Raw genomic sequence first — 12,165 nt, 5'->3', positions numbered from 1 at the left:
AATTTGTTTTTAAAGTGTTGCTTTATTTCCCTTAAATGTTAGGAAATATTGGTGATTGGAAATTCGTGTTATAAAAAAAAAGGTTTGGTGATTGAGATTTTAAGCCTGTATGATAGTTCCTATGGAATGTTTAGAGTTATTTGATGTAGATGATTTGGGTGCTTGGCAGTTGTGCTATTGTCTGAGACCCATTATAGGGATTTGGAATACTTTTATACCTGAATCTGAATGTGATATTTTTTTTTTTTTAAAAATAATTTCAAGATTGGGTTATAATATTTAATTGTAGTATACTATTGCATTGTCTTTCCGTTTCTTTTGTGACATACAAATTGAAGAAACTGCGATTGAGTTGAATTGCGTGATTGACTGTCTTAATGGGTGTAAATAAATTCCTTTCCCCCTGCCTTTTTATTTCTCAGCACTGTGCCTAGGAACTATTTTCAAGAGTTTTTAGAGTAGTTTGGAAACTTAAAGAAGGTTTAAAACTAGTTGAATCCCGAGGACAGTGTTATTATTTTCCTTGAATGAATCGGAGTAATCAATTTGTTTCTTTGTTTGTTTGTTTTTTTTACTCAAATCTTTTATGATTCCAATTGCATGCATTTCTAATCATATGTTTGTAAATTTCTATTTTATTGTTTATCTTTTGTGATGTGTGTCTGTATAAGCTTAAGCATCCCTGCATGTGTTTTGCAACACGTGGTTTTTTTTTTGCATTGGCATTTAAAGGAACTTTCCTTCTATTAAATGGAAATGGTATTTAAATAGACATATTCATTGAGAAAAGTACTTTCTTAAAATTCCCATAGAGAGATTCATGGTGTTTTGATGTACTCATAGAGTTATAAAATTATGCACCACATGCACATAGCTAGCCTGACATGTTGATTCCGATAACTCAGCTCCAACTATTTTGATCCCATATAAACCCCAGTTATGTGTTATATAGATGAAAATAGTGATTTGTGCTATATAAGATGATTTTTTTTTTTTTTTCGTTGGTTTTGCAGGATACAAAGTATTGAACTTCAATTGAGCTTCTGCATTGAACCTGGAAAGAGCATTTAAACATGATCAGATGCTTCTAATTTAACAATGAAGCGTTACGTCTACATTAATGATGATGAATCATCACATGATCTTTACTGTGACAACCGCATATCTAACAGAAAATATACTTTATTGAACTTCCTCCCAAAAAATCTATGGGAACAGTTCAGGTGATTTTTTGATTGAGATTGTTGATTTCATTTTGATTCGCATCCCGACTTCTATGGTAGTTTGCTTGGGTAGTGTACTCTATTAATCATCTTTCACACACTCTCTTTCTCTAGATATCTTGGACATCCTTTATAGCATTTAAGTTTTTGGTTATATTCTTTATATGTGTGGAGATCATTTGGCCATGATGTGATGATGTTCATTTCTTGTGGCCGAGTATGACGGACTGTTCAAAAGATTTCTTTGGAACATGAGCCAATCACATGTTCTTTTGCTTAGCACCTCTTCTGAATTTTCAAGATTTGTCTAGAATACAGTTTGTTATTTCACAAGTCAGGTATATTCTGGAAAAAAACAAGTGCATATTTTTGTGTTAGAATAGTTATTTATCTAGTATGATTTTACGAAGAGTTATTTTTTCCTCTTTTCTTTGGCTCCGTAATCTAATTAATTTGATTTCTTCTGTTTTCAGCCGGTTCATGAACCAATACTTTTTGTTGATTGCTTGCCTTCAGCTATGGCCACTAATCACTCCGGTGAATCCTGCCAGCACATGGGGTCCCCTTATCTTTATTTTTGCAGTCTCTGCGACAAAAGAGGCATGGGATGACTACAATAGATATCTATCAGACAAGAAGGCAAATGAGAAGGAAGTCTGGCTTGTTAGGCAGGGGATGAGAAAACTTGTATGGAAACTTTTCCTAAATCTTCTTTCTCCTTTTGTGGTTTGTTTTGTTATTTACATTTCAAATTCAAATAAACGAGCAAAGTTAACTTGCATTTGTTGGCAATTGATCAAATGGGTTGGCTTGCCTAGCACCTCTTCTTCTACTCTGTAGTTACTTGGAGATGCCTGCATTAGCAGTTAGTCAGTTACTATTATTAATTGGTTCATTGATAAGATCACATCATCTATTTTTTCATTGTACATTGGAGTGGATTTTTTTTTCTCAGGATGATACCATCAATGCACATAGCTGGAGATAACTTGAAAAATTAGGACTGCCGTTGGAGGGATTCTTTCTTTATGTTTGTGCATAGATCTGTTCATGTACCAGCGATTTACATGCTTTTGCATATTTCTTTTTTGCTATAACTGAAGTACTTTATCTGTTTAGTGATAATTGATTAGATGGTATACAAAATGGAGTGGTGTTTTTTATTCCAAGGAGCACAATATTGTGTTTTGTTTACACGGAGGAGCGAACCAAAAGGAAAAAGTGTATTTTATGAGACATAAAAGTAAAAGTAATAGGATTTTATTAAAAGAGAAATGGTGTTGTCTGCAAGGAGTTCCCAACACTCAAAACAGATATCAACTGAGGAAGCGGTCTGAGAAACAACCCCTCAGTTTTGGGAATTAATATTTACTATCTTGCCTGTAACATAACTGCAAATGTCATTGACCAACTTTAAAAAATTGATGATCTCTCCTGTCCTCCATTTCATAAAATTTGAAATATTTAACCAAGAATAACTTTCCTGGTAGTTATGAGAAGCCAATCCACCTTTCCTGATTTTAGCGATAGCGTAAAGGGTACGGAACCTGTTCTCTTTTGCCACACCTACAGCCTTGCATTCTCACAATTCCCACTCTGGAATTATTTAGTCTCTGCAACCGGTATTCCTTTAAAATGTAGTCCTAAAGCCATTCTGACGTCATTTATGTGCCAATAATCAGAAGCTAAAACATGGAGCAAAATGAACTTTTATGCCATGTACAATAATGCTTTGAGCAAACCTCTTATACTGGTTCCTAGTAAAGTTCATTAATGGGTGTTAGCTATCAAAGTTATGGGCTGTCATCCTTTATTTAGAACCAAAACAATTAATGATCAACATATGGTAAATGAATTTGTTGACATGCTCCCAGTCTCTTGCAAATTGGGGTGGGGGGTGGAGGGGGAGAGGAGATACTAGTTCAGAACACTATAAAGCACCCTTATGTTCTAGTTGCTTATAGATATATCACAAAACAAAACATTAAGCTACACTTGAGAAAGAGGGGATAAATGTGAAGGTTCTCCTTGGAGCCATTTAGTTGCGTGAGAAGTAAACCCCTCTACAGCCTGCTGCAACATCATACTCTACACCATATTAACTGGAGTGAAGAGGACTATCATGCCTCAATTCTCTAGAGCTACTGAGTGATCATACTCTACAGCCCGTTTTGTCTTATTGGCTGATTTCAAAACTTAAGTACAAAATGATGCCGTTTCAGTTATTATTTATTAATTTATTTTTTAAATATCAAATTTAATAGTCGGGTCGAAGTAATCGGACTTTTTTTTACCCATTCCTGACTTCCGATCTGACTTGATTCGGAATTGAATTTGGACTTCCGACTTCTAGCCCAACTTTGGTTCGAAGCTGATCTACCCAGATCGGAGCCGGGTCAGAAGTCGGTGGTGTGGTTTTTTGCACACCCCTATTGTTCTCTCTAGTGGGGCAAAACTAAAATGACCATTTGTAGATCATATTTGGTTCCTAACTACTAGAGTTAAATAAGCTTTTCAAATGGAAACTACACTATTACATTATGAAGGTGAGATGGTCCAATCATTTAGTTGTTCAAATGATTTTTGTCTAATTTGCCCAGAAAAAGAACTGATTTTTGTCTAATTTAATTATCTCCTGGATTAGGCATATGCTATTTCTTTTTTGTTAAATTTTGTGAATCTAACTGTACGTTGGTCATCTCTCATTGGTGCATTTACTTGTAGGTCCAAGCACAGGACGTTCATGTAGGTAATATTGTATGGATCCGGGAGAATGATGAAGTACCATGTGATCTTGTTTTGATTGGTACTTCAGATCCACAGGGCCTTTGCTATATAGAGGTAAATCTGCTGCTCCATCTATCATTCTGATTGAGAGTTTGGTTAGGGTTAAAGTCATGTTTTTACTTTCACTTATTGATTTTGTTAAAGTCAATTCTGAAAGTTGTGCTATTAAAAGTGTTACCTGATTATAGAAAGTAAATAAGGACATTGAAATTAGAATTGCACCATATTATATTATTACATCAATTCGAATTCTTGGATGCATGTCTTTCTTTCAGTTTGCCTGTCCCTGTTTCTAGTTGAAAAAGGTGGTGTTGTTTTTGTTGCTTCTTAATTGAATTTTAGAAGAAATCTATATTTTAAGAGTAAGACTCTTCTGGTGCTGCTTGCTTTTGGATCAAGGCCCCATATAATGTGGATCTTAAGGACACTAGATTCTGATTGCTTGAATGGTGGATGTTGCGTATCTAGAAGAAATAGCTGGTATCCTATGCTCATCATGATGCATGTGGTGTCAAAATTGCTTTTGTGGAGCATCACTGCTTTCTAATGCCATATAATTAACCACTAAAGTATGAAAGTAGCGAACAACCACAATTACATGGTGCTTTGTTGTGTGATCAATATGGATTTTAATGCTTCTTTGTGGCTTCTGCTTATCAGCAAAGGCTTGACGGACCTTATTTAAACTGTTGTTTCATTAAGATTGTCCAAGTCAACTGTGACAGCAGTAATTGGCCTGGACCTGGATGTGAGCCCTAAATGTGGTGGAGGAAGTTGGAACAGGATTAATGCTGCTATCTGTTCTTGTTATGCAGTCTAGCCTGTAATTCGCATTTGTTAGGTTCTGTTGGTTAGATGATAGTACTAGACAGTTACAAAAATAGTAACTTTCAGTGACGTTACATTTCTTCTACATTTCGTTCGTATCATAGTTGCTCTTTTTTATCTGATTGAGAAACTCTGTGGCTGGCTTGTAGATTAAACTGTGATTGACAATGTCATAGCCAAATATATTCAAGGATGATTAGATTGCAAGTTGGGCATTTTTGGGCTGAGCTAAGAATCATCTGATCTCAGCCCAAATTAAGTTTCTGTGGCAGAATTATGCTTGTTCATTTTAATTTGTGGCCAGGCTCTTAGGGTTCCTATTTTGTTGTTATTATTATTTTTTATGTTCTCTAATACCTCATGTCTTCTGACAAATTTACAGTCCTGCAATATCTGAGAAAAGATAAATTGTTCATATTCCCGTAACTTTGAATATAACTGAGTGGAGCCTCTATGTGTTATGCTGTGAAGGATAGTATTGGGGTTTCTTTTTGGTTGGGATGTCCTTTTGAACATTTCCAGTATCTGACGAAGTAAAATGTTTTGCAGACTGCTGCCCTAGATGGTGAAACTGATTTGAAGACAAGGGTTATACCCTCTGCTTGTGTGGGAATAGATTATGAACTATTGCACAAGATCAAGGCAAGTTTCTAGTAACTCATTAATGTTGCTAATTTACCCTCATATTGCAACCCTTGGTGATTATAATATTCTTGCTCTCATTCTCTCTCCTTGACAGGGTGTTATTGAGTGTCCTAGCCCAGATAAGGACATTAGGAGATTTGATGGAAATCTTAGGTTGTTCCCCCCCTTTCTTGATAATGATGTGTGCCCTTTAACAATAAAAAACACAATTCTCCAGTCATGTTACTTGCGGAATACAGAGTGGGCTTGTGGAGTAGCTGTTTACACTGGTAAGTTCTTATGTATAAGAAACTTCAAGGTCATAGCTAACAACATATTAGTTTGTTTCTTATGTGTGCCTCTTATTTTCTATCCTTTTTTGAAAATTTGAAAAAGTGAAAAAAAAAAGGGTAAAAAAAAAGGTAAAAAATGGTTACTTAAGCAGCAAAATGCTTTCACCTGATATTTTTTTGACAAAGATGGGAGCAAAATAAGCATGTAATATTAGAAGTTTGGTATAGCAGTGAGGCAGGACGTTGGGTTAATTACTTGGACCTATCTTAGTGGGACAAATTTACTATTGACTTAATCTAGTTCTGTTATGGCATCAGCGCTTTAAACTTGGCTGGGATCTGGAGGTTTAGGCTTGCTCCATCCTTTTATTCTTGGTTTTATGTGACCATTCGGACTAATGACGCGGTATGGGTAAAATTGCTCTGCCTGAGACTCTCTTTTAGGAAGGAGTTGTGATGTGTTTAATCAGATTCCAGTCAATTTTGTGGTGGATTCTAAGGAGCTTTGGTAGATAGGCTGTATCAGATCATACCTAATAGGGCATACTTCCTATGTCCAAAGATTATTGCCAAAATTTTGTCCTAACATTTTTCAGTGGATGGAAATGTTACTGGGTTTTGGACAAGAATGCATATGTATGATTTTTTTAAAGGGTAGTTACAGGAAAATAATTTTGTATACATGCATTATGGAAAATATTGATGCACGATAATTCAAGAAAAATGAATGTTGTGGTGGTTGAGTAGTGTTGCATATACAAAAAGAGTGGGGAGTCTGTTGATCACTTGCTGATTCATTGTAAAGTAGCAAGTTATGAAGTTCCATTCTTAATTTGTTTGGTGTAGAGTGGCTTATGCCTAACAGGTGATTGATTTGTTGGTCAATTGGGGAGGGCAGGTTGGGTGCGGTACAGTTATGGAAGTATGGAGGTTGGCTCCATTGTGTTTAATGTGGTGTCTTTGGTGAGAGAGAAATGCTCAGAACTTTGAAGATGTAGAGACTTAGGTGACAGTTTTTTTTTGATGAATAATAATAATTTTATTGAAGAAAAGGGAAATTCCTCGTACACGAAGAGTATACAAGAAAATCAAGAGCACCAAAGAACTAGCTGCGATACAAGAGAAACAAGAGCACCAAAGAACTAGCTGTTATTATAATCTAGAAAACAAATCAGATCTCCCAAATCCCCTGAAGATAAGTTATGAACATGAGCAAGGGCCTAATCTAGAAGAGATCTCAGGAAGGAGGATTTAAGAAGTAGCACATTGGTCTCATTATCCTCAAAGAGCCGATGGTTCCTTTCTCTCCAAATGCTCCACATTAAGAGGGCAGGAATAACTTTCCAGATCTCAAGGAGGAGGATTTAAAAAGTAACACATTCGTTTCATTATCCTCAAAGAGCTGACGGTTACTTTCTCTCCAAATGTTCCACATTAAAAGGGCGGAAATAACTTTCCAGATAGTTTCTCTAGGATGTCCATGCCCAATGAATTTCCAACAATGGAGAAGTTGAAGAATGTTACCAGTTGTGACCCAAAAGACCCCAAAGCTGTTAAGCATTAAGTGCCAGATGTCAACGGTAAACTCACAATGAAGGAGAAGATGATTAATAGTTTCCTCATTCTTCTTACAAAGGCAACATCGATTAATCAGCTGAAACTCCCGCCTTCTAAGATTGTCCACCGTGAGGATTCTACCTAAAGCTGTAGCTCATAAGAAGAAAGCATTGTGCGGAGGGGCCTTCACCTTCCAAATGCTTTTTTAGGGGAATGAACTAAGCTCTTCACTGCTAGGAGAATTTAGCATGGTATAGTAGCTCTTCATTGCAAAACTATGTTGGCTTGAAGGAGTCCACATCAAGCTATCCATAGCTCCCGGAAGTGAGTTCATAGAGTATAAAAGAGTGAGAAAAGAATCCAGAGATTCAATTTCCCAATCATGAACATCTCGAATGAAATTGAGATTCCAAAGGGTGTGGGGACTGGAGCGATCCATGTACTCTGATACCAAAGCCTCTTTGTTATGAGCAAAGGAAAAGAATTTACGGAAAGAACACTTTGGAGCACTATCACCGCACCACATATTATGCCAGAAATGAATGCGAAGGCCATCCCCAACCTTATAGGAAACATAATTGGAAAAAGCTCCCCAAACTACAGAGACTCACTCTATAAGAACCTCGCGCTTCCTCCAGAGCACCACCCCCTCTTTGGATCCCGTACTTTGAAGCAATCGGATGCCTCCATAAATAATATTGTTCATTCTCGAACCTCCAAAGCCATTTACCGAGAAGGGCTTTGTTAAACAGAATAAGGTTTTTGAAACCTAATCCTCCTCTTGCAATTGGGGAGCAAACAATCTTCCAGTTTACCAAATGTAACTTGTGGTCCCTGCCTGGGTTGTCCTACAAAAAATCTCTTTGAAAACACTCAAGTCTTCTGGCTATGCCAGTTGGTAGGGGGAAGAGGGATATAAAATAAGTGGGAATACTTGAAAGCGTACTCTTGATGAGAGTAAGGCGTCGTCCCTTGGACAAGTAAATCTTCTTCCAACTCGCTAGCCTTTTTTTCTTCTTCTATTTTCTCAACCACCCCATCCCAAATGGCTTTAGATTTGAAGGGAGCACCAAGAGGAAGACCCAAGTAACGCAACGGAAGAGAAGAGATATTACAATTGAGAATATTCGCTAGCTCCTCAATGAATGGGACCTCCCCCACTGCGACTATTTCTAATTTCTTAAGATTAACCTTTAAACCCGAAATGGCCTCGAAGCACAAAAGAATGTGGTCCAAATTAAGGATTTGATTCACGTCAACATCACACATAATAAGAATATCATCTGCAAACAACATGTGTGAAATTTCCAAGGGGGAATTGTTGAGATTGTCAACTCGGAAGCCATAAAGAAAGCCCCCCTCCATTGCTCTAGAAAGCATTCAATTGAAGGCATCTATGACTAAAACAAAGAGAAGAGGAGATAGAGGGTCCCCTTAGCGAAGACCCCGAGAGCTACCGAAGAAGCCATGCGGGCTGTCGTTGATTAGGATCGAGAAGCGAGCCATGGAAATACATGCTGAAATCCACTTCCTCCATTGAGGGCCAAATCCCGTACGCCTCAAAATATAGTAAAGGAAGTCCCAATTAACATGATCAAAAGCCTTTTCTAGGTCAAGTTTGCATAAAACCTCAGGAATTCCTGATCTTAATCTGCTATTTAGACATTCATTGGCTATAAGAGCTGAGTCTAGAATCTGACGCCCCCCAATGAAAGCATTTTGACTATTAGAAATAAGGGTTCCCACTATAAGCTGCAATCTACTCGCAAGAACTTTTGCCATGATCTTGTAAACGCTCCCTATCAGGCTGATAGGTCTGAAGTCCCTGGTCTCCAATTGACCAAGCTTCTTTGGAATAATGGTAATGAAAGTGGCGTTACGACTCTTCACAAACCTCTCATGCTCATGAAAATTATGAAAGAAATTCATGAGATCCGCCTTCACAATAGACCAACAGGAACAAAAAAAAAAAGCAATGGTGAAGCCATCCGGACCCGACGCTTTGTCTACCTCCATACTCAACAAGGCTTGAAAAATCTCCTCTTGAAATGGTTTTTCCAGCCAAACCGCTTTGGATGAATCTAAACAAGTGAACGCTAAACCATCTAAAGAGGGATACCAAGGTGCTGATTCGGTGTGGAGATTTGAGTAATATTAAGTGATAGATTCTTTAATCAACTTTATCTCGAAAGTGACATTGCCATCGATGCACAGGCTAGAGATAAAGTTGTCTTTTGTGAGAATTAGCAAGAAAATGAAAGAACCCTGTGTTTTTGTCACCTTCTTTAAGCCAAGTAGCCCTAGATTTCTGCCTCCAACAGATTTCTTGCATAAGGGCCACTTTTGCCAAATCATTTTTAGCCTTTTCCTTCCTATCTCTCTCATTTGCTGCCAACTCTCTCTCTCCTCTTCTGAACCATCAAGAGTTTGAATCTCTTCCAACAAGGCCTTTTTCCGAACTTCGATATTCCCAAAGACCTTTTTGTTCCAGCAAATCAAATCAACCTTCACTGCTTTAATTTGCTGGCAAGGACAAAACAGGGGGTGCCAAAAAAACGATAAGAATCCCACCACTGTTTAACAAGCTCTGCAAATCCTTCAGCTTTCAGCCACATGTTCTCAAACTTAAAAGAGCCCGAACCCCTGGTCATACCTCCACAATAAGCAAGATAGGGAAATGAACAAAGGGCGCGACAAACAACGCTGAAGCAGATTTGGAAAATGCTCTTCCCAAGGAGGAAAACTAAAACTCTGTCAATCCTGGACATGGATGGAGGGACTTGATTGTGTGGCCAAGTAAAAGAGTCTCCAGTCAATGGGAGATCCAGCAAAACCAAGCTCAGAAATAAAGTCTGGAAATTCCCCCATAGCAGGCGTTGAACGGGGAACACCAACACGCTCATTCATGAAACGGGTAACATTAAAGTCACCTCCAATGCACCAAATAATTCTTCCCAAAATAGAAGTCTCTCAGAATTATCATTAGGGCCGTATACCCCTGAGAAAGCCCAAACAAGCTGATCCAAAACTGACTTGAACTTGCAGGATAACGAGAATGAGCCTACTGCCTGATCTATGCATTCCACATCATGTTTGTCCCACATCAAGAGAATACCACTAGAGGTTCCAGAAGCTGGAAGAACCACCCAACCAGTGAAAGGACCACCCCATACGCTTCGAATAGTATCCATAGGAATAGACTCCATCTTTGTTTCTTGTAAACAAACCACATTTGGCTTCCAACTTTTAAGAAGATTGCTAATGCTAGATCTTTTCCCTGCATCATTAATACCTCTAACATTCCAACTAACAATTTTTAAATTCATAACGGGGAGGAGGCCTTACCACAGGCACGAGAGTGGGGTATGGAACGTTTACTACTGGAATCATAATTCACTGAGCTAGCCAGATTGTTGAGTTCTCTAATACCTTTAGAGACCTCCAGAAGGTTTGATGGGAGATTTCGCCAGGGTGGAATTGATGTGCTCCTTACGTCTGGATTTAATTTCAGAGAAAAGAATTTGAGCCTCCTGCTCTGAAGCAGATTCATAAGAAATACCCAAGAATTTCTCTAAAGTATACAACGGTCGTGTGCTCCATTTTGAAGATTCCGTCACTGATGTGTGAGAGGGCCCATTCTCTGAAGTATTCTTCCTACTTTGAGAATCTTCCAAACACGTAGGTACGAGCTTCTCCATCAAGCCATTGCTAGTTGGATAACAACAAACAGAAGCCTGCGATGAGATCACCGGCGTGTTCTGAAGAATATCTAAACAAAGAGGTGTGGGCTTCTCTATCAACCCAAAGCTCACTGGAAAATGAAGTGCAAACACCGGCTACATGCTCATCGGCGCACTCTGAGGAGAATTCAAAAGGACAGGCGCAAGATACACCAACAACCCATTGTTCGCTGGAGAAATCACAATAGAGTAAATCAGTGCATGTTGAAACGCTTCCAAGCTCGTCAACGCACGCTGAAGCGCTTCCAAGCTCGTTAGTGCACGCTGAAGCGCTTCCAAGCTCGTAGGCACGAGCTTCTCCACCAAACCATAGCTCATTGGAGACAACATCGGAAGGATTACCGAAGACGAAGACATAATAGCCGGCTTCACCCTCGACCCAAAGCTTACCGATGAGGAGAAAGAACCTGAAACCAGAAATGGGTTTGGACCCACTGGATTTTGGAGCAACGAAGGAAGTCCAAAAGGGTCCCAGGAATCACTAATGTGAGACTAGGAGTCATGGGTTAGAGGGCCAGCGCCACTAGAAGTGGGAAGAGGCTGATCCAAGAAGTAAGGATAGCTCTGATGTGGGACAGAAACAGAAAAAGAGCTTAAAGCATCAGGCCCAACGCTGGTGGCTGAACAGTCAGAAGGCTGGCCCAAGGAAGAAGAGCCCTGTCTTAGTACTGTGGGAACCCAAAGGTTCGTATAGCCCAAAGAGAGGCCCAGGCTGGGTTCAGAAAAAACCACCAAGTCCAATTTATCAAGCCTCTGCGCCTTTTTTCTCCAAATTTGGGGTTCATGTGGTGTCTTCGAACTTGTGTCTCACACCCTGCCCATCCACTTTGATTTGTAATTTGCTACCCACGAAAGGGCGACAGCTGTCCTTGAAGGACTTGAGGATCTTCCAAGCAGGGAAAATGACTGCCCCAACCTTTTTGCTACCTCCCCTGTTGTCTCTATGCCAACGCTAGCTCCAGAATTTGTGTGACATGGGCGAGAATGAAATTTGGGATGGAAAGCCACGTCCTTCTTGAGTGTAACAGAATCTGTACGTTGTTTTTAGCTCTCGGTATTGGGTCTTATTGAGCTTTTGTCCTCATGTTTGGTCTGGGTTTTGTCCTGATGTTC

The 12,165-nt window shown here is 39.0% G+C and overlaps 1 protein-coding gene across 1 annotated transcript in view; it reads left to right on the top strand.

Moving 5' to 3' along the window:
- LOC133860937 (phospholipid-transporting ATPase 2) overlaps positions 1–12,165 on the top strand; it is a 30,470-nt gene that overhangs the window by 383 nt on the left and 17,922 nt on the right. The window contains exons 2-6 of the mRNA XM_062296612.1: positions 1,014–1,223; positions 1,697–1,910; positions 3,948–4,064; positions 5,388–5,480; positions 5,578–5,752. Of these exons, the coding sequence (XP_062152596.1) occupies positions 1,099–1,223; positions 1,697–1,910; positions 3,948–4,064; positions 5,388–5,480; positions 5,578–5,752 (724 nt within the window). The 5' untranslated portion in view covers positions 1,014–1,098. The remainder of the gene's footprint in view (positions 1–1,013; positions 1,224–1,696; positions 1,911–3,947; positions 4,065–5,387; positions 5,481–5,577; positions 5,753–12,165) is intronic.

Source organism: Alnus glutinosa, chromosome 2, assembly GCF_958979055.1.
Source record: "Alnus glutinosa chromosome 2, dhAlnGlut1.1, whole genome shotgun sequence".
NCBI classification, from domain to species: Eukaryota; Viridiplantae; Streptophyta; class Magnoliopsida; order Fagales; family Betulaceae; genus Alnus; species Alnus glutinosa.
This window is presented reverse-complemented; position numbering and strand designations above follow the sequence as displayed.